The sequence below is a fragment of the Pholcus phalangioides genome, unplaced genomic scaffold (assembly GCF_987345545.1).
Source record: "Pholcus phalangioides strain wild (caught in Gottingen) unplaced genomic scaffold, Ppha-v1.0 ptg000019l_1, whole genome shotgun sequence".
In the NCBI taxonomy this organism is placed as follows: Eukaryota; Metazoa; Arthropoda; class Arachnida; order Araneae; family Pholcidae; genus Pholcus; species Pholcus phalangioides.
The window spans coordinates 9,903,272-9,928,585 of record NW_028301612.1 but is presented as its reverse complement, the minus strand read 5'-3'; the positions used below and the strand labels follow the sequence as shown (position 1 = coordinate 9,928,585).

Here is a 25,314-nt window from a genome sequence, read left to right as displayed (position 1 = left end):
TAAAGCTCGGTTATAACGACATCAAAAATCCGCGAATTTATTACGTTATAAACAAGGTGTCGTTACAGCCGAGGTTGATCAAAATATTGTGAAAATGAAGTTTGTTTTAATTCACACCATGATTAGGGGTGAAAACATTTGATCGAGAAAAATATTTATAGAGAAATTGGGGTCATATGAAATACATACAGTATCAGATATAGCAAATTCTCACCAAATATGTAGCTGGTTGTTGGTGAAAGCGCCAAGTAGAACTCTCAAAAATAACTTGGCGAGAAATACAGTACCAACAAATATGAAATGATTTAAAATGTATTTCACTGGGGAGGAGGGGAATTAAACACATCAAATAAGTGAGATGAATGTGTTTCGTCCTTTTCATTTTTTATACATTTTGCAAGTTATGCAAATTACCCTTCCTTCCGATTACAGCAAAAAATTGAAGCAAGCTTTGTTGAAAATACTTTGAAAAACGGGCATTTTCGTAAGGAAAAAAATGAAGAAAGGTATTACATATTACGTAAAAATACACTACTGTAGCCTGTATACGGGTCACGTAAAGTAGGAGCAAGTCGGAGCAGTCAAACATGGAATAAATCCCTTTTTTCAACATTAGGCATCGATAGAACAGAATAAAATTGCCTGAACGAGATGAGCTGTAATTACTGGAAATTTCTTGAGAAAACCAACAAAAACGGAATCAAAAGTGAGGCAAAATGTGTTGCTATAACCGAGTTCAAAGCGTTTTCATCAACGTTATAAACAAAGTTCATTAACATTAGTCTCAATGAGAATCGCCCCGGACCACCAAACATTGACGCTACATTGTTTGGACCACCAATTGGAGTCCTGACCTCTCCGCACGCCCGCACCATCGGGCCCTCCTCGCCAACTCCGGTCATGCCCACATCTCCGCCGTCAAAGCCCCTTGCACTACCTAACTAGTGATTCAAGAGTCAATCACCAGTTTCAAGGGCATTTTTGGAAGAAATTTTGACAACTGAGAATGCAGGAATTGGTGAAGAGTACATTGTTATGCTGAAGACACACAACAATAGAGAAGAGTTTGAATGAATTGGCTCTACACTACATCCAACGCAGGGAGTAAAGCTTACCAGCATGCAGGTAGATCATTCTGTCCTAATCATCTTTGAACCGAAATTTCTTATTAGGAAGCTTCTCCAAAAAATACCTTGTTTTTGATTTTAAAATTGTTTTTTGTGTCTGAACAAATGCGAAATTTTTATTTGAGCTTTTTTTTGTGAATAAATTCGAAGTTTCTGATTTTTAATCTTTTTTTCCTGCGAAGTTTACTTATCTCTAGTGAAAGCCCAGCCTAGCCTTAACTCCTATGCACCTAATACTTTTTATGACGAATGGCGGTGGAGAGGGGGTACAGAGCTTCATCCATTCATCTCTCCATGAATATATTTGTTTCATACGTTTCTAAAACGGCCTTTTTTTGGATTCAGCCATTGTGAGAAGTTATAAAAGAACTGTTTAAGTGGATTATTACGAGATTCTTCACTCTACGAGCCGCAGATCCCTTGAGAGACTTTCACGGCCGAGGAACTAAGGAACTGGTCAACTGCAGGGGGAAAAACTGACTGAGGACTAAAGAAATTTTATTGCACTTTTCATTTTTGCCTCCACGTTTTTAGAATTTTTAAGAAGCATGGCATTGCGAAAGGAGTGCTACACATACCAGGACTGAACAAATCTATCTGAACGTGCCTGGGGCATGTAGAAACTCTTACCGGGCATGTATTTTTTTCAACGATGTGCCCGACGCGGGCACATAAAAAAAAAATCCGAAAAAACCCCCCTTTCGCGGTTTTATCATGATTATCGGCAGCGACGCAAGTGTTTCTTCAGCATCCCTTTCCGTGTGTCATTTGAAATAAATGCCTTCAAAGACACCTTTATGTTACTTGAACTTGAACTACCGGACAGATACCCACGGTAATATTCCTTACGGAACCTTTATGTTACTGAATTTACAAGGCCATGATCAGTCATTTTGCGACTCATCACAAAAACTGTACGGATGCGGTAAGAAAGCAAATACGGTGTTTTTTGGCACGTATACATCATATCCAGAAAAGCTTACTTGGGGAATTGGGGAGGGTACTGTAAAATAAAACGACACATCTTAAATGGGTGCGTTATTTGGATGCATTTTCTGATATTGAAGTATGTTTCCATTACTGGTTGAGAAGAAAGAGGCTTGAACAAAAATTTCCTGGAGACGCTGCACAATAAGGCTTGTTGATGGTAGCTCCTAAATAGTTGCAATTTAGGAACTACTAGTAATTTGCTACCACACACACACAAGCTATACAACTGTAGCAACTTGTAACCAGCTACAACAGAAGGTCTTCAACCTTTCTCGCGTCGCGATCACTACCTATGCTTATCATCAAACAGAGAGCACACCTTACGATGAGCATACTCAACCTTTAAGAGAGTAATGGCCACTTCACAGATGGTATGGAAACGTGTTGCTAGAAACTTATGTGATCTATGAATGTGTGTGCCGCGGGTCTTTTGAGAACTGTGTCGTGGGCCACTTAAGTGATCTTTAGATGAGCTGTGGGTCACTTAAATGCTATGTAAATATGTTTCGGGTCACTTAAATGATCTGTAAATACGCTACGGGCAACTTGGGTGATCTGCAACTGTGCTGCGGGTCGCTTGAGTGATCTATGCATGTGCCGCGGACTGTTTGAGTGATCTGAAAAATTTCCATAAGCCACTTAAGTGATCTGTAAATATGCTTTGGTTCCTTGCTTAAGTGATCTGAAGATATGTTGCGAGTCACTTATGTGATCTGAAGATATGTTGCGAGTAACTTATGTGATCTGAAGATATGTTGCGAGTCACTTATGTGATCTGAAGATATGTTGCGAGTCACTTATGTGATCTGAAGATATGTTGCGAGTCACTTATGTGATCTGAAGATATGTTGCGAGTCACTTATGTGATCTGAAGATATGCCACGAGAGCCTTGAGTGATCAATTTTTTACAAGGTATTTAATTGAAAAGTTGATCAAGTGCTCGCGAGCACTTAATGCGGAAAAAATTTAAATCACTCTTGGTGTATCGGGGAGCACCATAGCGCTTGCGTCAACAGGATGAAGATGGCTGAGCTACAAATTTATTAAAAAGTTGCAATGGAATATTTAACCAATGCATTAAATCAGTTTTATTTGTTCGCGCACCCAAGTAAAACAATCAACTAGCATATTACTAGTGATTATTTTAAAGTAGAAATTACTACATTTTCGTTAATACAATCAGTAGATAATCAGTCCCTCGATTCAATTTCTACATATTTACTCAGTTTTATTTATTTATTTATTTACTTTGTCGTGGATACCATCGGCTTTGAAAATATCCGGCAAAACAGAAAAGTAATTTCACATTGCGTAAAAAATATCTCACATCTCTTCGAATATGAACGCATTTGAATACAAAATAAAATGGACCTGAGGTTGAAGAGACACTTCAGAGTATTTCTGACAAATAAAAAAAAACTTCATACAATTTTTTCCGAAGGCGAAAGTATTGAGAACCAAAGTAAAAATGCGTGCACACACACACACACACACACACACACACGTTAGCTTTCAAATCCCAGTTTGATTGAATACAATGTGCCACTAACTGTGGTCATTAATTGCACAAATCGTAGACAGGCTTTCTGGTACAAATCAATGTGAAAAGAGAATTCAGATAGATCAAGAATTACAGGAAATATATTGAATAGATACATCATTTATTATTCTGCAAGTATTACATACAGCAATTCACTGATGCCAAATTGACCAGAAAACAAATCAAAAAGGGCTAGGTATTCAATTTCTTTTCTTGTTAATACAACATAAATTATAATAAACAATGCTATAAAAATGCAAGTTAAACCATCATACTCGATATAAAAGACGTCAACTCTGCTCCTGTGCTGGACGAAATCATCGGCGTAGCATTCGTGATACTTGCGGTTTTCAGCATTTCTATGATGGCAATTAGAGCCTCAATCAGAACTTCAATCAAAATTTGCGAAGAAGACAAACCTGAATTACTTTGACGCAAAAATCTGCCAAGGCCTGTAAGAGTATTTGCCAAGCTCGAATAGTCAAACTGAGATCCAGGAGAAAGGAGTGATCTCATAGAAGACATAATTGAATTAATTCGTCCTTGACCAGAAGGCGATGAAGCTGATAACGAAGGAGGGATTCCAGCGTACGGAAGAACTGCATTACCAAGAGAAGGCTGGGAGCCATAAGAGGCTGGGAAACTTGGAAGTCCAAGACTAGTAGGAGGAAAAGCGGAACCAACAGTAGTTGGTGCTGCTTGTGGGAGAAGAAATGGGGCTTGAGCAGTGGTCACTGTAGTAGTCGCTGAAGAAGCAGAAGATGCTGACGACGCAGATGACGCCGTCGACATAGTTGTTTGACTGCTGGGTGCAATTGTCGGTGCTTGCTGCGGCTGTCTTGGTGCTTGCATTAAAGCAGATGCAACGGAACTGCCCACTTGTGTCGCGCTAGCTGTGTTCAGGTAACCGTACGAGGACAGTGTGCTTGCAACAGACGATGATATCGCTGTAGCAGTACTGGTTGGGCTTGCTCCGGGTCCGATCCTAGATACCGCGCTTACGGTTGAGCTCGCTGCCGACGACGAAACTTGCGGACCATACATTGGACCGATTGCAGTGTTTACTGCGCTTCCGATTGTTCCTGGAGTCAAAGAGCTCGAAAATTGGCTGAAACCTGCAGTGCTCACGATGGTACTCGTCATAGTAGATACGAATTGGTCCAATCTCGATGGAGCAGATGGTGCTGCTTGCGGTTGAGCAGCTGGCGCTTGAGCAGTGGTCACTGTAGTAGTCGCTGAAGAAGCAGAAGATGCTGACGACGCAGATGACGCCGTCGACATAGTTGTTTGACTGCTGGGTGCAGGTGTCGGTGCTTGCTGCGGCTGTCTTGGTGCTTGCATTAAAGCAGATGCAACGGAACTGCCCACTTGTGTCGCGCTAGCTGTGTTCAGGTAACCGTACGAGGACAGTGTGCTTGCAACAGACGATGATATCGCTGTAGCAGTACTGGTGGGGCTTGCTCCGGGTCCGATCCTAGATACCGCGCTTACGGTTGAGCTCGCTGCCGACGACGAAACTTGCGGACCATACATTGGACCGATTGCAGTGTTTACTGCACTTCCGATTGTTCCTGGAGACAAAGAGCTCGAAACTTGGCTGAAACCTGCAGTGCTCACGATGGTACTCGTCATAGTAGATACGAATTGGTCCAATCTCGATGGAGCAGATGGTGCTGCTTGCGGTTGAGCAGCTGGCGCTTGAGCAGTGGTCACTGTAGTAGTCGCTGAAGAAGCAGAAGATGCTGACGACGCAGATGACGCCGTCGACATAGTTGTTTGACTGCTGGGTGCAGGTGTCGGTGCTTGCTGCGGCTGTCTTGGTGCTTGCATTAAAGCAGATGCAACGGAACTGCCAACTTGTGTCGCGCTAGCTGTGTTCAGGTAACCGTACGAGGACAGTGTGCTTGCAACAGACGATGATATCGCTGTAGCAGTACTGGTGGGGCTTGCTCCGGGTCCGATCCTAGATACCGCGCTTACGGTTGAGCTCGCTGCCGACGACGAAACTTGCGGACCATACATTGGACCGATTGCAGTGTTTACTGCGCTTCCGATTGTTCCTGGAGACAAAGAGCTCGAAACTTGGCTGAAACCTGCAGTGCTCACGATGGTACTCGTCATAGTAGATACGAATTGGTCCAGTCTCGATGGAGCAGATGGTGCTGCTTGCGGTTGAGCAGCTGGCGCTTGAGCAGTGGTCACTGTAGTAGTCGCTGAAGAAGCAGAAGATGCTGACGACGCAGATGACGCCGTCGACATAGTTGTTTGACTGCTGGGTGCAGGTGTCGGTGCTTGCTGCGGCTGTCTTGGTGCTTGCATTAAAGCAGATGCAACGGAACTGCCAACTTGCGTCGCGCTAGCTGTGTTCAGGTAACCGTACGAGGACAGTGTGCTTGCAACAGACGATGATATCGCTGTAGCAGTACTGGTGGGGCTTGCTCCGGGTCCGATCCTAGATACCGCGCTTACGGTTGAGCTCGCTGCCGACGACGAAACTTGCGGACCATACATTGGACCGATTGCAGTGTTTACTGCGCTTCCGATTGTTCCTGGAGACAAAGAGCTCGATACTTGGCTGAAACCTGCAGTGCTCACGATGGTACTCGTCATAGTAGATACGAATTGGTCCAATCTCGATGGAGCAGATGGTGCTGCTTGCGGTTGAGCAGCTGGCGCTTGAGCAGTGGTCACTGTAGTAGTCGCTGAAGAAGCAGAAGATGCTGACGACGCAGATGACGCCGTCGACATAGTTGTTTGACTGCTGGGTGCAGGTGTCGGTGCTTGCTGCGGCTGTCTTGGTGCTTGCATTAAAGCAGATGCAACGGAACTGCCAACTTGTGTCGCGCTAGCTGTGTTCAGGTAACCGTACGAGGACAGTGTGCTTGCAACAGACGATGATATCGCTGTAGCAGTACTGGTGGGGCTTGCTCCGGGTCCGATCCTAGATACCGCGCTTACGGTTGAGCTCGCTGCCGACGACGAAACTTGCGGACCATACATTGGACCGATTGCAGTGTTTACTGCACTTCCGATTGTTCCTGGAGACAAAGAGCTCGAAACTTGGCTGAAACCTGCAGTGCTCACGATGGTACTCGTCATAGTAGATACGAATTGGTCCAATCTCGATGGAGCAGATGGTGCTGCTTGCGGTTGAGCAGCTGGCGCTTGAGCAGTGGTCACTGTAGTAGTCGCTGAAGAAGCAGAAGATGCTGACGACGCAGATGACGCCGTCGACATAGTTGTTTGACTGCTGGGTGCAGGTGTCGGTGCTTGCTGCGGCTGTCTTGGTGCTTGCATTAAAGCAGATGCAACGGAACTGCCAACTTGCGTCGCGCTAGCTGTGTTCAGGTAACCGTACGAGGACAGTGTGCTTGCAACAGACGATGATATCGCTGTAGCAGTACTGGTGGGGCTTGCTCCGGGTCCGATCCTAGATACCGCGCTTACGGTTGAGCTCGCTGCCGACGACGAAACTTGCGGACCATACATTGGACCGATTGCAGTGTTTACTGCGCTTCCGATTGTTCCTGGAGACAAAGAGCTCGAAACTTGGCTGAAACCTGCAGTGCTCACGATGGTACTCGTCATAGTAGATACGAATTGGTCCAGTCTCGATGGAGCAGATGGTGCTGCTTGCGGTTGAGCAGCTGGCGCTTGAGCAGTGGTCACTGTAGTAGTCGCTGAAGAAGCAGAAGATGCTGACGACGCAGATGACGCCGTCGACATAGTTGTTTGACTGCTGGGTGCAGGTGTCGGTGCTTGCTGCGGCTGTCTTGGTGCTTGCATTAAAGCAGATGCAACGGAACTGCCAACTTGCGTCGCGCTAGCTGTGTTCAGGTAACCGTACGAGGACAGTGTGCTTGCAACAGACGATGATATCGCTGTAGCAGTACTGGTGGGGCTTGCTCCGGGTCCGATCCTAGATACCGCGCTTACGGTTGAGCTCGCTGCCGACGACGAAACTTGCGGACCATACATTGGACCGATTGCAGTGTTTACTGCGCTTCCGATTGTTCCTGGAGACAAAGAGCTCGATACTTGGCTGAAACCTGCAGTGCTCACGATGGTACTCGTCATAGTAGATACGAATTGGTCCAATCTCGATGGAGCAGATGGTGCTGCTTGCGGTTGAGCAGCTGGCGCTTGAGCAGTGGTCACTGTAGTAGTCGCTGAAGAAGCAGAAGATGCTGACGACGCAGATGACGCCGTCGACATAGTTGTTTGACTGCTGGGTGCAGGTGTCGGTGCTTGCTGCGGCTGTCTTGGTGCTTGCATTAAAGCAGATGCAACGGAACTGCCAACTTGCGTCGCGCTAGCTGTGTTCAGGTAACCGTACGAGGACAGTGTGCTTGCAACAGACGATGATATCGCTGTAGCAGTACTGGTGGGGCTTGCTCCGGGTCCGATCCTAGATACCGCGCTTACGGTTGAGCTCGCTGCCGACGACGAAACTTGCGGACCATACATTGGACCGATTGCAGTGTTTACTGCGCTTCCGATTGTTCCTGGAGACAAAGAGCTCGATACTTGGCTGAAACCTGCAGTGCTCACGATGGTACTCGTCATAGTAGATACGAATTGGTCCAATCTCGATGGAGCAGATGGTGCTGCTTGCGGTTGAGCAGCTGGCGCTTGAGCAGTGGTCACTGTAGTAGTCGCTGAAGAAGCAGAAGATGCTGACGACGCAGATGACGCCGTCGACATAGTTGTTTGACTGCTGGGTGCAGGTGTCGGTGCTTGCTGCGGCTGTCTTGGTGCTTGCATTAAAGCAGATGCAACGGAACTGCCCACTTGTGTCGCGCTAGCTGTGTTCAGGTAACCGTACGAGGACAGTGTGCTTGCAACAGACGATGATATCGCTGTAGCAGTAGTGGTGGGGCTTGCTCCGGGTCCGATCCTAGATACCGCGCTTACGGTTGAGCTCGCTGCGGACGACGAAACTTGCGGACCATACATTGGACCGATTGCAGTGTTTACTGCGCTTCCGATTGTTCCTGGAGACAAAGAGCTCGAAACTTGGCTGAAACCTGCAGTGCTCACGATGGTACTCGTCATAGTAGATACGAATTGGTCCAGTCTCGATGGAGCAGATGGTGCTGCTTGCGGTTGAGCAGCTGGCGCTTGAGCAGTGGTCACTGTAGTAGTCGCTGAAGAAGCAGAAGATGCTGACGACGCAGATGACGCCGTCGACATAGTTGTTTGACTGCTGGGTGCAGGTGTCGGTGCTTGCTGCGGCTGTCTTGGTGCTTGCATTAAAGCAGATGCAACGGAACTGCCAACTTGCGTTGCGCTAGCTGTGTTCAGGTAACCGTACGAGGACAGTGTGCTTGCAACAGACGATGATATCGCTGTAGCAGTACTGGTGGGGCTTGCTCCGGGTCCGATCCTAGATACCGCGCTTACGGTTGAGCTCGCTGCCGACGACGAAACTTGCGGACCATACATTGGACCGATTGCAGTGTTTACTGCGCTTCCGATTGTTCCTGGAGACAAAGAGCTCGATACTTGGCTGAAACCTGCAGTGCTCACGATGGTACTCGTCATAGTAGATACGAATTGGTCCAATCTCGATGGAGCAGATGGTGCTGCTTGCGGTTGAGCAGCTGGCGCTTGAGCAGTGGTCACTGTAGTAGTCGCTGAAGAAGCAGAAGATGCTGACGACGCAGATGACGCCGTCGACATAGTTGTTTGACTGCTGGGTGCAGGTGTCGGTGCTTGCTGCGGCTGTCTTGGTGCTTGCATTAAAGCAGATGCAACGGAACTGCCAACTTGCGTCGCGCTAGCTGTGTTCAGGTAACCGTACGAGGACAGTGTGCTTGCAACAGACGATGATATCGCTGTAGCAGTACTGGTGGGGCTTGCTCCGGGTCCGATCCTAGATACCGCGCTTACGGTTGAGCTCGCTGCCGACGACGAAACTTGCGGACCATACATTGGACCGATTGCAGTGTTTACTGCACTTCCGATTGTTCCTGGAGACAAAGAGCTCGAAACTTGGCTGAAACCTGCAGTGCTCACGATGGTACTCGTCATAGTAGATACGAATTGGTCCAATCTCGATGGAGCAGATGGTGCTGCTTGCGGTTGAGCAGCTGGCGCTTGAGCAGTGGTCACTGTAGTAGTCGCTGAAGAAGCAGAAGATGCTGACGACGCAGATGACGCCGTCGACATAGTTGTTTGACTGCTGGGTGCAGGTGTCGGTGCTTGCTGCGGCTGTCTTGGTGCTTGCATTAAAGCAGATGCAACGGAACTGCCCACTTGTGTCGCGCTAGCTGTGTTCAGGTAACCGTACGAGGACAGTGTGCTTGCAACAGACGATGATATCGCTGTAGCAGTACTGGTGGGGCTTGCTCCGGGTCCGATCCTAGATACCGCGCTTACGGTTGAGCTCGCTGCGGACGACGAAACTTGCGGACCATACATTGGACCGATTGCAGTGTTTACTGCGCTTCCGATTGTTCCTGGAGACAAAGAGCTCGAAACTTGGCTGAAACCTGCAGTGCTCACGATGGTACTCGTCATAGTAGATACGAATTGGTCCAATCTCGATGGAGCAGATGGTGCTGCTTGCGGTTGAGCAGCTGGCGCTTGAGCAGTGGTCACTGTAGTAGTCGCTGAAGAAGCAGAAGATGCTGACGACGCAGATGACGCCGTCGACATAGTTGTTTGACTGCTGGGTGCAGGTGTCGGTGCTTGCTGCGGCTGTCTTGGTGCTTGCATTAAAGCAGATGCAACGGAACTGCCAACTTGTGTCGCGCTAGCTGTGTTCAGGTAACCGTACGAGGAGAGTGTGCTTGCAACAGACGATGATATCGCTGTAGCAGTACTGGTGGGGCTTGCTCCGGGTCCGATCCTAGATACCGCGGTTACGGTTGAGCTCGCTGCCGACGACGAAACTTGCGGACCATACATTGGACCGATTGCAGTGTTTACTGCGCTTCCGATTGTTCCTGGAGACAAAGAGCTCGAAACTTGGCTGAAACCTGCAGTGCTCACGATGGTACTCGTCATAGTAGATACGAATTGGTCCAATCTCGATGGAGCAGATGGTGCTGCTTGCGGTTGAGCAGCTGGCGCTTGAGCAGTGGTCACTGTAGTAGTCGCTGAAGAAGCAGAAGATGCTGACGACGCAGATGACGCCGTCGACATAGTTGTTTGACTGCTGGGTGCAGGTGTCGGTGCTTGCTGCGGCTGTCTTGGTGCTTGCATTAAAGCAGATGCAACGGAACTGCCAACTTGTGTCGCGCTAGCTGTGTTCAGGTAACCGTACGAGGACAGTGTGCTTGCAACAGACGATGATATCGCTGTAGCAGTACTGGTGGGGCTTGCTCCGGGTCCGATCCTAGATACCGCGCTTACGGTTGAGCTCGCTGCGGACGACGAAACTTGCGGACCATACATTGGACCGATTGCAGTGTTTACTGCACTTCCGATTGTTCCTGGAGACAAAGAGCTCGAAACTTGGCTGAAACCTGCAGTGCTCACGATGGTACTCGTCATAGTAGATACGAATTGGTCCATTCTCGATGGAGCAGATGGTGCTGCTTGCGGTTGAGCAGCTGGCGCTTGAGCAGTGGTCACTGTAGTAGTCGCTGAAGAAGCAGAAGATGCTGACGACGCAGATGACGCCGTCGACATAGTTGTTTGACTGCTGGGTGCAGGTGTCGGTGCTTGCTGCGGCTGTCTTGGTGCTTGCATTAAAGCAGATGCAACGGAACTGCCAACTTGTGTCGCGCTAGCTGTGTTCAGGTAACCGTACGAGGACAGTGTGCTTGCAACAGACGATGATATCGCTGTAGCAGTACTGGTGGGGCTTGCTCCGGGTCCGATCCTAGATACCGCGCTTACGGTTGAGCTCGCTGCGGACGACGAAACTTGCGGACCATACATTGGACCGATTGCAGTGTTTACTGCACTTCCGATTGTTCCTGGAGACAAAGAGCTCGAAACTTGGCTGAAACCTGCAGTGCTCACGATGGTACTCGTCATAGTAGATACGAATTGGTCCAATCTCGATGGAGCAGATGGTGCTGCTTGCGGTTGAGCAGCTGGCGCTTGAGCAGTGGTCACTGTAGTAGTCGCTGAAGAAGCAGAAGATGCTGACGACGCAGATGACGCCGTCGACATAGTTGTTTGACTGCTGGGTGCAGGTGTCGGTGCTTGCTGCGGCTGCCTTGGTGCTTGCATTAAAGCAGATGCAACGGAACTGCCCACTTGTGTCGCGCTAGCTGTGTTCAGGTAACCGTACGAGGACAGTGTGCTTGCAACAGACGATGATACCGCTGTAGCAGTACTGGTGGGGCTTGCTCCGGGTCCGATCCTGGATACCGCGCTTACGGTTGAGCTCGCTGCGGACGACGAAACTTGCGGACCATACATTGGACCGATTGCAGTGTTTACTGCACTTCCGATTGTTCCTGGAGACAAAGAGCTCGAAACTTGGCTGAAACCTGCAGTGCTCACGATGGTACTCGTCATAGTAGATACGAATTGGTCCAATCTCGATGGAGCAGATGGTGCTGCTTGCGGTTGAGCAGCTGGCGCTTGAGCAGTGGTCACTGTAGTAGTCGCTGAAGAAGCAGAAGATGCTGACGACGCAGATGAAGCCGTCGACATAGTTGTTTGACTGCTGGGTGCAGGTGTCGGTGCTTGCTGCGGCTGCCTTGGTGCTTGCATTAAAGCAGATGCAACGGAACTGCCCACTTGTGTCGCGCTAGCTGTGTTCAGGTAACCGTACGAGGACAGTGTGCTTGCAACAGACGATGATATCGCTGTAGCAGTACTGGTGGGGCTTGCTCCGGGTCCGATCCTAGATACCGCGCTTACGGTTGAGCTCGCTGCGGACGACGAAACTTGCGGACCATACATTGGACCGATTGCAGTGTTTACTGCACTTCCGATTGTTCCTGGAGACAAAGAGCTCGAAACTTGGCTGAAACCTGCAGTGCTCACGATGGTACTCGTCATAGTAGATACGAATTGGTCCAATCTCGATGGAGCAGATGGTGCTGCTTGCGGTTGAGCAGCTGGCGCTTGAGCAGTGGTCACTGTAGTAGTCGCTGAAGAAGCAGAAGATGCTGACGACGCAGATGACGCCGTCGACATAGTTGTTTGACTGCTGGGTGCAGGTGTCGGTGCTTGCTGCGGCTGTCTTGGTGCTTGCATTAAAGCAGATGCAACGGAACTGCCAACTTGTGTCGCGCTAGCTGTGTTCAGGTAACCGTACGAGGACAGTGTGCTTGCAACAGACGATGATATCGCTGTAGCAGTACTGGTGGGGCTTGCTCCGGGTCCGATCCTAGATACCGCGCTTACGGTTGAGCTCGCTGCCGACGACGAAACTTGCGGACCATACATTGGACCGATTGCAGTGTTTACTGCGCTTCCGATTGTTCCTGGAGACAAAGAGCTCGAAACTTGGCTGAAACCTGCAGTGCTCACGATGGTACTCGTCATAGTAGATACGAATTGGTCCAATCTCGATGGAGCAGATGGTGCTGCTTGCGGTTGAGCAGCTGGCGCTTGAGCAGTGGTCACTGTAGTAGTCGCTGAAGAAGCAGAAGATGCTGACGACGCAGATGACGCCGTCGACATAGTTGTTTGACTGCTGGGTGCAGGTGTCGGTGCTTGCTGCGGCTGTCTTGGTGCTTGCATTAAAGCAGATGCAACGGAACTGCCCACTTGTGTCGCGCTAGCTGTGTTCAGGTAACCGTACGAGGACAGTGTGCTTGCAACAGACGATGATATCGCTGTAGCAGTACTGGTGGGGCTTGCTCCGGGTCCGATCCTAGATACCGCGCTTACGGTTGAGCTCGCTGCCGACGACGAAACTTGCGGACCATACATTGGACCGATTGCAGTGTTTACTGCGCTTCCGATTGTTCCTGGAGACAAAGAGCTCGAAACTTGGCTGAAACCTGCAGTGCTCACGATGGTACTCGTCATAGTAGATACGAATTGGTCCAATCTCGATGGAGCAGATGGTGCTGCTTGCGGTTGAGCAGCTGGCGCTTGAGCAGTGGTCACTGTAGTAGTCGCTGAAGAAGCAGAAGATGCTGACGACGCAGATGACGCCGTCGACATAGTTGTTTGACTGCTGGGTGCAGGTGTCGGTGCTTGCTGCGACTGTCTTTGTGCTTGCATTAAAGCAGATGCAACGGAACTGCCAACTTGTGTCGCGCTAGCTGTGTTCAGGTAACCGTACGAGGAGAGTGTGCTTGCAACAGACGATGATATCGCTGTAGCAGTACTGGTGGGGCTTGCTCCGGGTCCGATCCTAGATACCGCGCTTACAGTTGAGCTCGCTGCGGACGACGAAACTTGCGGACCATACATTGGACCGATTGCAGTGTTTACTGCGCTTCCGATTGTTCCTGGAGACAAAGAGCTCGAAACTTGGCTGAAACCTGCAGTGCTCACGATGGTACTCGTCATAGTAGATACGAATTGGTCCAATCTCGATGGAGCAGATGGTGCTGCTTGCGGTTGAGCAGCTGGCGCTTGAGAAGTGGTCACTGTAGTAGTCGCTGAAGAAGCAGAAGATGCTGACGACGCAGATGACGCCGTCGACATAGTTGTTTGACTGCTGGGTGCAGGTGTCGGTGCTTGCTGCGGCTGTCTTGGTGCTTGCATTAAAGCAGATGCAACGGAACTGCCAACTTGTGTCGCGCTAGCTGTGTTCAGGTAACCGTACGAGGACAGTGTGCTTGCAACAGACGATGATATCGCTGTAGCAGTACTGGTTGGGCTTGCTCCGGGTCCGATCCTAGATACCGCGCTTACGGTTGAGCTCGCTGCCGACGACGAAACTTGCGGACCATACATTGGACCGATTGCAGTGTTTACTGCGCTTCCGATTGTTCCTGGAGACAAAGAGCTCGAAACTTGGCTGAAACCTGCAGTGCTCACGATGGTACTCGTCATAGTAGATACGAATTGGTCCAATCTCGATGGAGCAGATGGTGCTGCTTGCGGTTGAGCAGCTGGCGCTTGAGCAGTGGTCACTGTAGTAGTCGCTGAAGAAGCAGAAGATGCTGACGACGCAGATGACGCCGTCGACATAGTTGTTTGACTGCTGGGTGCAGGTGTCGGTGCTTGCTGCGGCTGTCTTGGTGCTTGCATTAAAGCAGATGCAACGGAACTGCCCACTTGTGTCGCGCTAGCTGTGTTCAGGTAACCGTACGAGGACAGTGTGCTTGCAACAGACGATGATATCGCTGTAGCAGTACTGGTGGGGCTTGCTCCGGGTCCGATCCTAGATACCGCGCTTACGGTTGAGCTCGCTGCCGACGACGAAACTTGCGGACCATACATTGGACCGATTGCAGTGTTTACTGCGCTTCCGATTGTTCCTGGAGACAAAGAGCTCGAAACTTGGCTGAAACCTGCAGTGCTCACGATGGTACTCGTCATAGTAGATACGAATTGGTCCAATCTCGATGGAGCAGATGGTGCTGCTTGCGGTTGAGCAGCTGGCGCTTGAGCAGTGGTCACTGTAGTAGTCGCTGAAGAAGCAGAAGATGCTGACGACGCAGATGACGCCGTCGACATAGTTGTTTGACTGCTGGGTGCAGGTGTCGGTGCTTGCTGCGGCTGTCTTGGTGCTTGCATTAAAGCAGATGCAACGGAACTGCCAACTTGTGTCGCGCTAGCTGTGTTCAGGTAACCGTACGAGGACAGTGTGCTTGCAACAGACGATGATATCGCTGTAGCAGTACTGGTGGGGCTTGCTCCGGGTCCGATCCTAGATACCGCGCTTACAGTTGAGCTCGCTGCCGACGACGAAACTTGCGGACCATACATTGGGCCGATTGCAGTGTTTACTGCGCTTCCGATTGTTCCTGGAGACAAAGAGCTCGAAACTTGGCTGAAACCTGCAGTGCTCACGATGGTACTCGTCATAGTAGATACGAATTGGTCCAATCTCGATGGAGCAGATGGTGCTGCTTGCGGTTGAGCAGCTGGCGCTTGAGCAGTGGTCACTGTAGTAGTCGCTGAAGAAGCAGAAGATGCTGACGACGCAGATGACGCCGTCGACATAGTTGTTTGACTGCTGGGTGCAGGTGTCGGTGCTTGCTGCGGCTGTCTTGGTGCTTGCATTAAAGCAGATGCAACGGAACTGCCCACTTGTGTCGCGCTAGCTGTGTTCAGGTAACCGTACGAGGACAGTGTGCTTGCAACAGACGATGATATCGCTGTAGCAGTACTGGTGGGGCTTGCTCCGGGTCCGATCCTAGATACCGCGCTTACGGTTGAGCTCGCTGCCGACGACGAAACTTGCGGACCATACATTGGACCGATTGCAGTGTTTACTGCGCTTCCGATTGTTCCTGGAGACAAAGAGCTCGAAACTTGGCTGAAACCTGCAGTGCTCACGATGGTACTCGTCATAGTAGATACGAATTGGTCCAATCTCGATGGAGCAGATGGTGCTGCTTGCGGTTGAGCAGCTGGCGCTTGAGCAGTGGTCACTGTAGTAGTCGCTGAAGAAGCAGAAGATGCTGACGACGCAGATGACGCCGTCGACATAGTTGTTTGACTGCTGGGTGCAGGTGTCGGTGCTTGCTGCGGCTGTCTTGGTGCTTGCATTAAAGCAGATGCAACGGAACTGCCAACTTGTGTCGCGCTAGCTGTGTTCAGGTAACCGTACGAGGACAGTGTGCTTGCAACAGACGATGATATCGCTGTAGCAGTACTGGTGGGGCTTGCTCCGGGTCCGATCCTAGATACCGCGCTTACAGTTGAGCTCGCTGCCGACGACGAAACTTGCGGACCATACATTGGGCCGATTGCAGTGTTTACTGCGCTTCCGATTGTTCCTGGAGACAAAGAGCTCGAAACTTGGCTGAAACCTGCAGTGCTCACGATGGTACTCGTCATAATAGATACGAATTGGTCCAATCTCGATGGAGCAGATGGTGCTGCTTGCGGTTGAGCAGCTGGCGCTTGAGCAGTGGTCACTGTAGTAGTCGCTGAAGAAGCAGAAGATGCTGACGACGCAGATGACGCCGTCGACATAGTTGTTTGACTGCTGGGTGCAGGTGTCGGTGCTTGCTGCGGCTGTCTTGGTGCTTGCATTAAAGCAGATGCAACGGAACTGCCCACTTGTGTCGCGCTAGCTGTGTTCAGGTAACCGTACGAGGACAGTGTGCTTGCAACAGACGATGATATCGCTGTAGCAGTACTGGTGGGGCTTGCTCCGGGTCCGATCCTAGATACCGCGCTTACGGTTGAGCTCGCTGCCGACGACGAAACTTGCGGACCATACATTGGACCGATTGCAGTGTTTACTGCGCTTCCGATTGTTCCTGGAGACAAAGAGCTCGAAACTTGGCTGAAACCTGCAGTGCTCACGATGGTACTCGTCATAGTAGATACGAATTGGTCCAATCTCGATGGAGCAGATGGTGCTGCTTGCGGTTGAGCAGCTGGCGCTTGAGCAGTGGTCACTGTAGTAGTCGCTGAAGAAGCAGAAGATGCTGACGACGCAGATGACGCCGTCGACATAGTTGTTTGACTGCTGGGTGCAGGTGTCGGTGCTTGCTGCGGCTGTCTTGGTGCTTGCATTAAAGCAGATGCAACGGAACTGCCAACTTGCGTCGCGCTAGCTGTGTTCAGGTAACCGTACGAGGACAGTGTGCTTGCAACAGACGATGATATCGCTGTAGCAGTACTGGTGGGGCTTGCTCCGGGTCCGATCCTAGATACCGCGCTTACGGTTGAGCTCGCTGCCGACGACGAAACTTGCGGACCATACATTGGACCGATTGCAGTGTTTACTGCACTTCCGATTGTTCCTGGAGACAAAGAGCTCGAAACTTGGCTGAAACCTGCAGTGCTCACGATGGTACTCGTCATAGTAGATACGAATTGGTCCAATCTCGATGGAGCAGATGGTGCTGCTTGCGGTTGAGCAGCTGGCGCTTGAGCAGTGGTCACTGTAGTAGTCGCTGAAGAAGCAGAAGATGCTGACGACGCAGATGACGCCGTCGACATAGTTGTTTGACTGCTGGGTGCAGGTGTCGGTGCTTGCTGCGGCTGTCTTGGTGCTTGCATTAAAGCAGATGCAACGGAACTGCCAACTTGTGTCGCGCTAGCTGTGTTCAGGTAACCGTACGAGGACAGTGTGCTTGCAACAGACGATGATATCGCTGTAGCAGTACTGGTGGGGCTTGCTCCGGGTCCGATCCTAGATACCGCGCTTACGGTTGAGCTCGCTGCCGACGACGAAACTTGCGGACCATACATTGGACCGATTGCAGTGTTTACTGCGCTTCCGATTGTTCCTGGAGACAAAGAGCTCGAAACTTGGCTGAAACCTGCAGTGCTCACGATGGTACTCGTCATAGTAGATACGAATTGGTCCAATCTCGATGGAGCAGATGGTGCTGCTTGCGGTTGAGCAGCTGGCGCTTGAGCAGTGGTCACTGTAGTAGTCGCTGAAGAAGCAGAAGATGCTGACGACGCAGATGACGCCGTCGACATAGTTGTTTGACTGCTGGGTGCAGGTGTCGGTGCTTGCTGCGGCTGTCTTGGTGCTTGCATTAAAGCAGATGCAACGGAACTGCCAACTTGTGTCGCGCTAGCTGTGTTCAGGTAACCGTACGAGGACAGTGTGCTTGCAACAGACGATGATATCGCTGTAGCAGTACTGGTGGGGCTTGCTCCGGGTCCGATCCTAGATACCGCGCTTACGGTTGAGCTCGCTGCCGACGACGAAACTTGCGGACCATACATTGGACCGATTGCAGTGTTTACTGCGCTTCCGATTGTTCCTGGAGACAAAGAGCTCGAAACTTGGCTGAAACCTGCAGTGCTCACGATGGTACTCGTCATAGTAGATACGAATTGGTCCAATCTCGATGGAGCAGATGGTGCTGCTTGCGGTTGAGCAGCTGGCGCTTGAGCAGTGGTCACTGTAGTAGTCGCTGAAGAAGCAGAAGATGCTGACGACGCAGATGACGCCGTCGACATAGTTGTTTGACTGCTGGGTGCAGGTGTCGGTGCTTGCTGCGGCTGTCTTGGTGCTTGCATTAAAGCAGATGCAACGGAACTGCCAACTTGCGTCGCGCTAGCTGTGTTCAGGTAACCGTACGAGGACAGTGTGCTTGCAACAGACGATGATATCGCTGTAGCAGTACTGGTGGGGCTTGCTCCGGGTCCGATCCTAGATACCGCGCTTACGGTTGAGCTCGCTGCCGACGACGAAACTTGCGGACCATACATTGGACCGATTGCAGTGTTTACTGCACTTCCGATTGTTCCTGGAGACAAAGAGCTCGAAACTTGGCTGAAACCTGCAGTGCTCACGATGGTACTCGTCATAGTAGATACGAATTGGTCCAATCTCGATGGAGCAGATGGTGCTGCTTGCGGTTGAGCAGCTGGCGCTTGAGCAGTGGTCACTGTAGTAGTCGCTGAAGAAGCAGAAGATGCTGACGACGCAGATGACGCCGTCGACATAGTTGTTTGACTGCTGGGTGCAGGTGTCGGTGCTTGCTGCGGCTGTCTTGGTGCTTGCATTAAAGCAGATGCAACGGAACTGCCAACTTGTGTCGCGCTAGCTGTGTTCAGGTAACCGTACGAGGACAGTGTGCTTGCAACAGACGATGATATCGCTGTAGCAGTACTGGTGGGGCTTGCTCCGGGTCCGATCCTAGATACCGCGCTTACGGTTGAGCTCGCTGCCGACGACGAAACTTGCGGACCATACATTGGACCGATTGCAGTGTTTACTGCGCTTCCGATTGTTCCTGGAGACAAAGAGCTCGAAACTTGGCTGAAACCTGCAGTGCTCACGATGGTACTCGTCATAGTAGATACGAATTGGTCCAATCTCGATGGAGCAGATGGTGCTGCTTGCGGTTGAGCAGCTGGCGCTTGAGCAGTGGTCACTGTAGTAGTCGCTGAAGAAGCAGAAGATGCTGACGACGCAGATGACGCCGTCGACATAGTTGTTTGACTGCTGGGTGCAGGTGTCGGTGCTTGCTGCGGCTGTCTTGGTGCTTGCATTAAAGCAGATGCAACGGAACTGCCAACTTGTGTCGCGCTAGCTGTGTTCAGGTAACCGTACGAGGACAGTGTGCTTGCAACAGACGATGATATCGCTGTAGCAGTACTGGTGGGGCTTGCTCCGGGTCCGATCCTAGATACCGCGCTTACGGTTGAGCTCGCTGCCGACGACGAAACTTGCGGACCATACATTGGGCCGATTGCAGTGTTTACTGCGCTTCCGATTGTTCCTGGAGACAAAGAGCTCGAAACTTGGCTGAAACCTGCAGTGCTCACGATGGTACTCGTCATAGTAGATACGAATTGGTCCAATCTCGATGGAGCAGATGGTGCTGCTTGCGGTTGAGCAGCTGGCGCTTGAGCAGTGGTCACTGTAGTAGTCGCTGAAGAAGCAGAAGATGCTGACGACGCAGATGACGCCGTCGACATAGTTGTTTGACTGCTGGGTGCAGGTGTCGGTGCTTGCTGCGGCTGTCTTGGTGCTTGCATTAAAGCAGATGCAACGGAACTGCCCACTTGTGTCGCGCTAGCTGTGTTCAGGTAACCGTACGAGGACAGTGTGCTTGCAACAGACGATGATATCGCTGTAGCAGTACTGGTGGGGCTTGCTCCGGGTCCGATCCTAGATACCGCGCTTACGGTTGAGCTCGCTGCCGACGACGAAACTTGCGGACCATACATTGGACCGATTGCAGTGTTTACTGCGCTTCCGATTGTTCCTGGAGACAAAGAGCTCGAAACTTGGCTGAAACCTGCAGTGCTCACGATGGTACTCGTCATAGTAGATACGAATTGGTCCAATCTCGATGGAGCAGATGGTGCTGCTTGCGGTTGAGCAGCTGGCGCTTGAGCAGTGGTCACTGTAGTAGTCGCTGAAGAAGCAGAAGATGCTGACGACGCAGATGACGCCGTCGACATAGTTGTTTGACTGCTGGGTGCAGGTGTCGGTACTTGCTGCGGCTGTCTTGGTGCTTGCATTAAAGCAGATGCAACGGAACTGCCAACTTGTGTCGCGCTAGCTGTGTTCAGGTAACCGTACGAGGAGAGTGTGCTTGCAACAGACGACGATATCGCTGTAGCAGTACTGGTGGGGCTTGCTCCGGGTCCGATCCTAGATACCGCGGTTACGGTTGAGCTCGCTGCCGACGACGAAACTTGCGGACCATACATTGGACCGATTGCAGTGTTTACTGCGCTTCCGATTGTTCCTGGAGACAAAGAGCTCGAAACTTGGCTGAAACCTGCAGTGCTCACGATGGTACTCGTCATAGTAGATACGAATTGGTCCAATCTCGATGGAGCAGATGGTGCTGCTTGCGGTTGAGCAGCTGGCGCTTGAGCAGTGGTCACTGTAGTAGTCGCTGAAGAAGCAGAAGATGCTGACGACGCAGATGACGCCGTCGACATAGTTGTTTGACTGCTAATAGCAGGTACGGTGGCTATCGGTGCTATTGCTGGCTGTCTGCGTTGTGTTTGTTGTTGATTTGTTATTCGTAGAATAGCCATTACTATTTCATTTCCGATTCTCTGCGCATCCGCCATATCTATTTTGCCTAGTGATGATAGTGTCGTGCTTAAAGCTTTTGATATGCTTTGTGCGGTAGCGTAAACGTTTGTTGTTTGTTGTAAGTTTGACATGTATACATTTACTGCATTTGCACAGCTTATCGCGACTTGAGATCCATAAATTTCTGTCAATGCACCTTGTATCACATTAATCAAGGATGATATGGGAAATGTTGATACAAATGTTCCGAATTCAGTTTTTGAAATGAGCATGTTCGTGAGCTGTGACGAAAACTTTTCCGACCTGTCTTGCGAAGCAAACTGGTACTGCGTTGCCAGGTTTTGCTGAGTTGGAAGTTGTATCGCTGGCTGGGTTGGAAGTTGTATTGCTAGCTGGGTTGGAAATTGTATCGCTAGCTGGGGTGGAAGTTGTATCGCTGGCTGGGTTGGAAGTTGTATCGCTGGCTGGGTTGGAAGTTGTATCGCTGGCTGGATTGGAAGTTGTACCGCTTGCTGGGCTTGTGTGTAAGTGGAAGTAGTAGATGATGTAGAAACAGACGAAGAGGAAGACGCAGAAGATGTGGATGCACTTGTTGAACTCACAAGCGTTTTAGCCATCGGAGGAGATTTTATGTCACCAGATCTCATTGGTTGCTGCGGAAATGTTAGTCCTATTGCCGGGGGAACTTGTGGTGGTGGTTGGGATTGAATAGGTGATTGCGGTATTCTTCGTGGTTTAGGAATAGCGGGAGGTGATGGCTCCGGCTCAACTTCATTCATATTAGCTTGCGAAAACATCTGTATTAGATTATGAATTTCTGATATATATGCCTTATTAACTGTTCCAGTTGCTGCGTACATGCTTGCTTCGAGAGCACTTAGAAGTGCTTCTTCCTTTTCGTTAACACTACCACTCATGTCATTTTCCAAAACAATAAGATCAGCCATCGAGGAAGCAAATGCCATGTTCATGGCTTGCATCTTTGCTGCATATCCTCTTTTGTTTCTCGCCATCCCATCAACAGCAGACATCATTGTTTCGGCAATGGACTCCATATCTTCCTTTTGCTGGTCGGGGAAAGCACTGGATTGTCCGATCACATCGATGAATTTGGTTATGAATACTTTGGCCTTTGCCGGGTCCGACCAAGGTGATGTTGCTGATTTACCTCGTGCATCACTGATTGCAAAAAGAGTGGTTGCGATCACTAGCAGAAACGTAAAATGTCCCCAACGGTCCATGACTGCACGTCGGGTAGACCGTGAAGAAGACTGTAAGTTCGGGTGGTAAGTTTCTGTTATATATATATATATATATATTAAGTTAATCTGTTTATTTTTGGAAATAGAATGACGTCTTATGCATAACAATGTTTTCCCTCTTTTTTGGAAATGATAATGTTCAACAAACAGAGAAATCAAGATGAACAGCTGTGATTACATTTCTGTTTTTCAAGGCCTGAAGTTCTGGTCGGCGAACGAATTTTACTTCTAATTATCACGTACCGCGCTGTACGTTATTTTGGTCAGAGATACGGTAAAGTTAGATAGTCGATAATCGTAATTTTCACAGTTGGCGATATCATTTTAGTCAGGCTGTAATGATCTCATAAATGAGTTATTAATTCGAAGACTGAAATAAACTCATAAAACTGATGTCTCTACAATACATTATGGAAGATTCGTGTGACATTCTGTATAATCAAGCTCTTTCTAACCTTCTTTATCTTGTATAAGCTATCCAAAAGTCCCAACTGGGGAGGGTGTTGGGGGAAGGGGTTAACCTCGTATTCATGATAGACTTCATTCTAAAGAAGAAATTGATTGATTATTAGTTTTTCCACACTTCTATGCACTGTTCTGAGAAAATGCAAATTCAAAAGGGTGCTCAACTTTTTATAGAATGCAGGCCATTTCATTCGTTTGAATACATGGCGCGGGCCACTTGAGGTACCTAGAAATGGGCTTTGAGTCACTCAGGTGATCTGAAAGTGTGCAGCGGGCTACTTGAGCAATCATGAAATGTGCCAAGAGCTTCTGAACTTTGAAAAATGACGCTTGCCGCTTAAGTGGGCTATAAATAATTCTCAGGTCACTTGAGTGAACTGTGGGTAATTTGGGGCCGCTCAAGTGAGCAGTACATATTTCACGGGTCGCTTAAATTATACGTGAGTGCGCTGCGAGCTCCGCGAGTGATCTAGAAGCTTGCCGCAGGCCACTGGAGTCATCTGGAAATGTGCTGCCAGCTACTTAAGTAATATTCGAGTGTACTGGGAACCACTTGAGAAAACTGGATGTGTTCCGTGGATCGCTTTAGGGATTTGGAATTGCGCTCGAGTCACTTAAGTTATATGGGCATGTTTCGTTGGCAGCTTAAATGATCCGTAAATATGCCGCGAGCCACTTGTGCTATTCGATAATCTTTCATGAACCGTTTGAGTGATTTGGTAGATGTTCGCGTACCATTGGTCGAGCATGTAAGCGCTGAGTACAGGATTCTTCAATAAATGGAATAGTTTACCTGCGGGGGTTTTGAATTCTAACACACGATACGTTTAAGTGCCTGTGGCGCTTCTGGGACTTTGAAGGGGTTTTTCGCTTTCCCAACGCGCCTCCTATACGTTAGAGGTTCCCCAGGAATATTAACGTGGAGACGTGGTTGGTTTCATCTCCATATATATGTACAGAGGCAAACCCAAAAAAACTATGTCAAAAATTTAACGATTGCATTTTGCGGTTAATAAATCTTGCCGCTAGGCATTTCACTTTCATCCAGTATTCTGTCACCAATCTAACTGGAGTGATTCTTTCTGGAAATTCTTTGTCGACATTTCTACCTGTGTACTGCTTTTGAGAAATTGCGATCACAGAGAGAAAAATTGTGAGCAGACATTTATTCGTATTAGAAATGACTACATTCACGTTGATATGATACAAAAAGCCTTTAAGGATAATTTGAAAAAAAAATCACAAGAATACGAGTGGTTTTCCAGTTTTAAAACGGGAAATGACCGTCCTCCGACGAACAGACATGAGGAAAACATCAAAATGTTCAGCAACAAAGATCACCAATTGAACTTCAACACTTTCAACAAATTACCCATGGGTTACCCGATATCGATTTTTTATGAAAAGTTACCAGAACGTCACTGGTGTTAGTGAAAAATTTGCACCTTGAATGCTCACTGAGAAACAGGAAGTTAAATCCATTTCAAAGGATGGTTTCTTATTGTATTCCTGTTGTATTTGTATTTGTGTATTTGTGTATTTGTATTTTTATATTTGTATTTATAAAGTTGCCAGTACTCAGGCTCACGACTGCTAGTTCTTGACGAAAGTAAAACTAGGCTGGAAGTCCTTCTTTCCCCTACTACTACTACTACTACTTAACCGTACATGTACCTCGTACACTTTCCTCTACGGAATTTCTAACGAATTGGTACATGCCGGAATCTGTGTGCATGTGTTGTGAAATTAACGTCTAGTTTGTTTCTGTGTAATGCTTGTTATGTGTGATGCACCCATCTGTCGTAAATTTTTCTAACCATAATTGAAGTGTGATGATTAATCAGTTGTGCCCAATCTCTTTACTGGCGATTCTTTTTAATTTACGGAAGCACAATTCTTAAATGTTAGTGATTCGGTGATATTGATGAGATGAAAAGAAAACTAATTGAGGGCATAATGGAACATCATTTGACAAGAAAAGGGTCAAATATCTTTGCGAGAATATCACATCAGGTAATCCACTCGGCATCTGTTGAACCAAAATTTTGTACACCCCATTTTTGCTTGACTACTAAAATATTTATTTGTTCATTACCAATATGTATAGTAAAAACGCTGACTTCTTTATTATACAGAGCAGCGTTTCTCAACCTATACTCCCTGTTGGGCAAAGTGCCCTGTTTCCTAACGTGGAGCCCAGGTTCCAATTTTTAAGGAAGGAAATTTGATTTTGTATTGGGAGCAATCGACATTTATGAAAATGCATATTTAACGAAAAAATAATTTCTCAGAATTGATGAAAGTTCATATTTTTGTTTTTAGGGAATAATTTAAGTAAAATAATATTTGATGAGAAAAAAACTTTTAGAATTACTGAAAAAACCTTCAGAATTAATGAAAAACATCTTTAC

At 48.8% G+C, this 25,314-nt stretch overlaps 1 protein-coding gene across 1 annotated transcript; it reads right to left on the bottom strand.

Annotated features, from left to right (window-relative positions):
- Positions 1 to 3,762: 3,762 nt before the first annotated feature.
- Positions 3,763 to 22,447, bottom strand: LOC149071204 (uncharacterized). The gene has a single exon (XM_089248167.1). It carries the CDS (start codon positions 22,415 to 22,417, stop codon positions 3,920 to 3,922), a length of 18,498 nt encoding a protein of 6,165 aa, XP_089104293.1. The 5' UTR covers positions 22,418 to 22,447; the 3' UTR covers positions 3,763 to 3,919.
- Between the last annotated feature and the right edge of the window lie 2,867 nt (positions 22,448 to 25,314).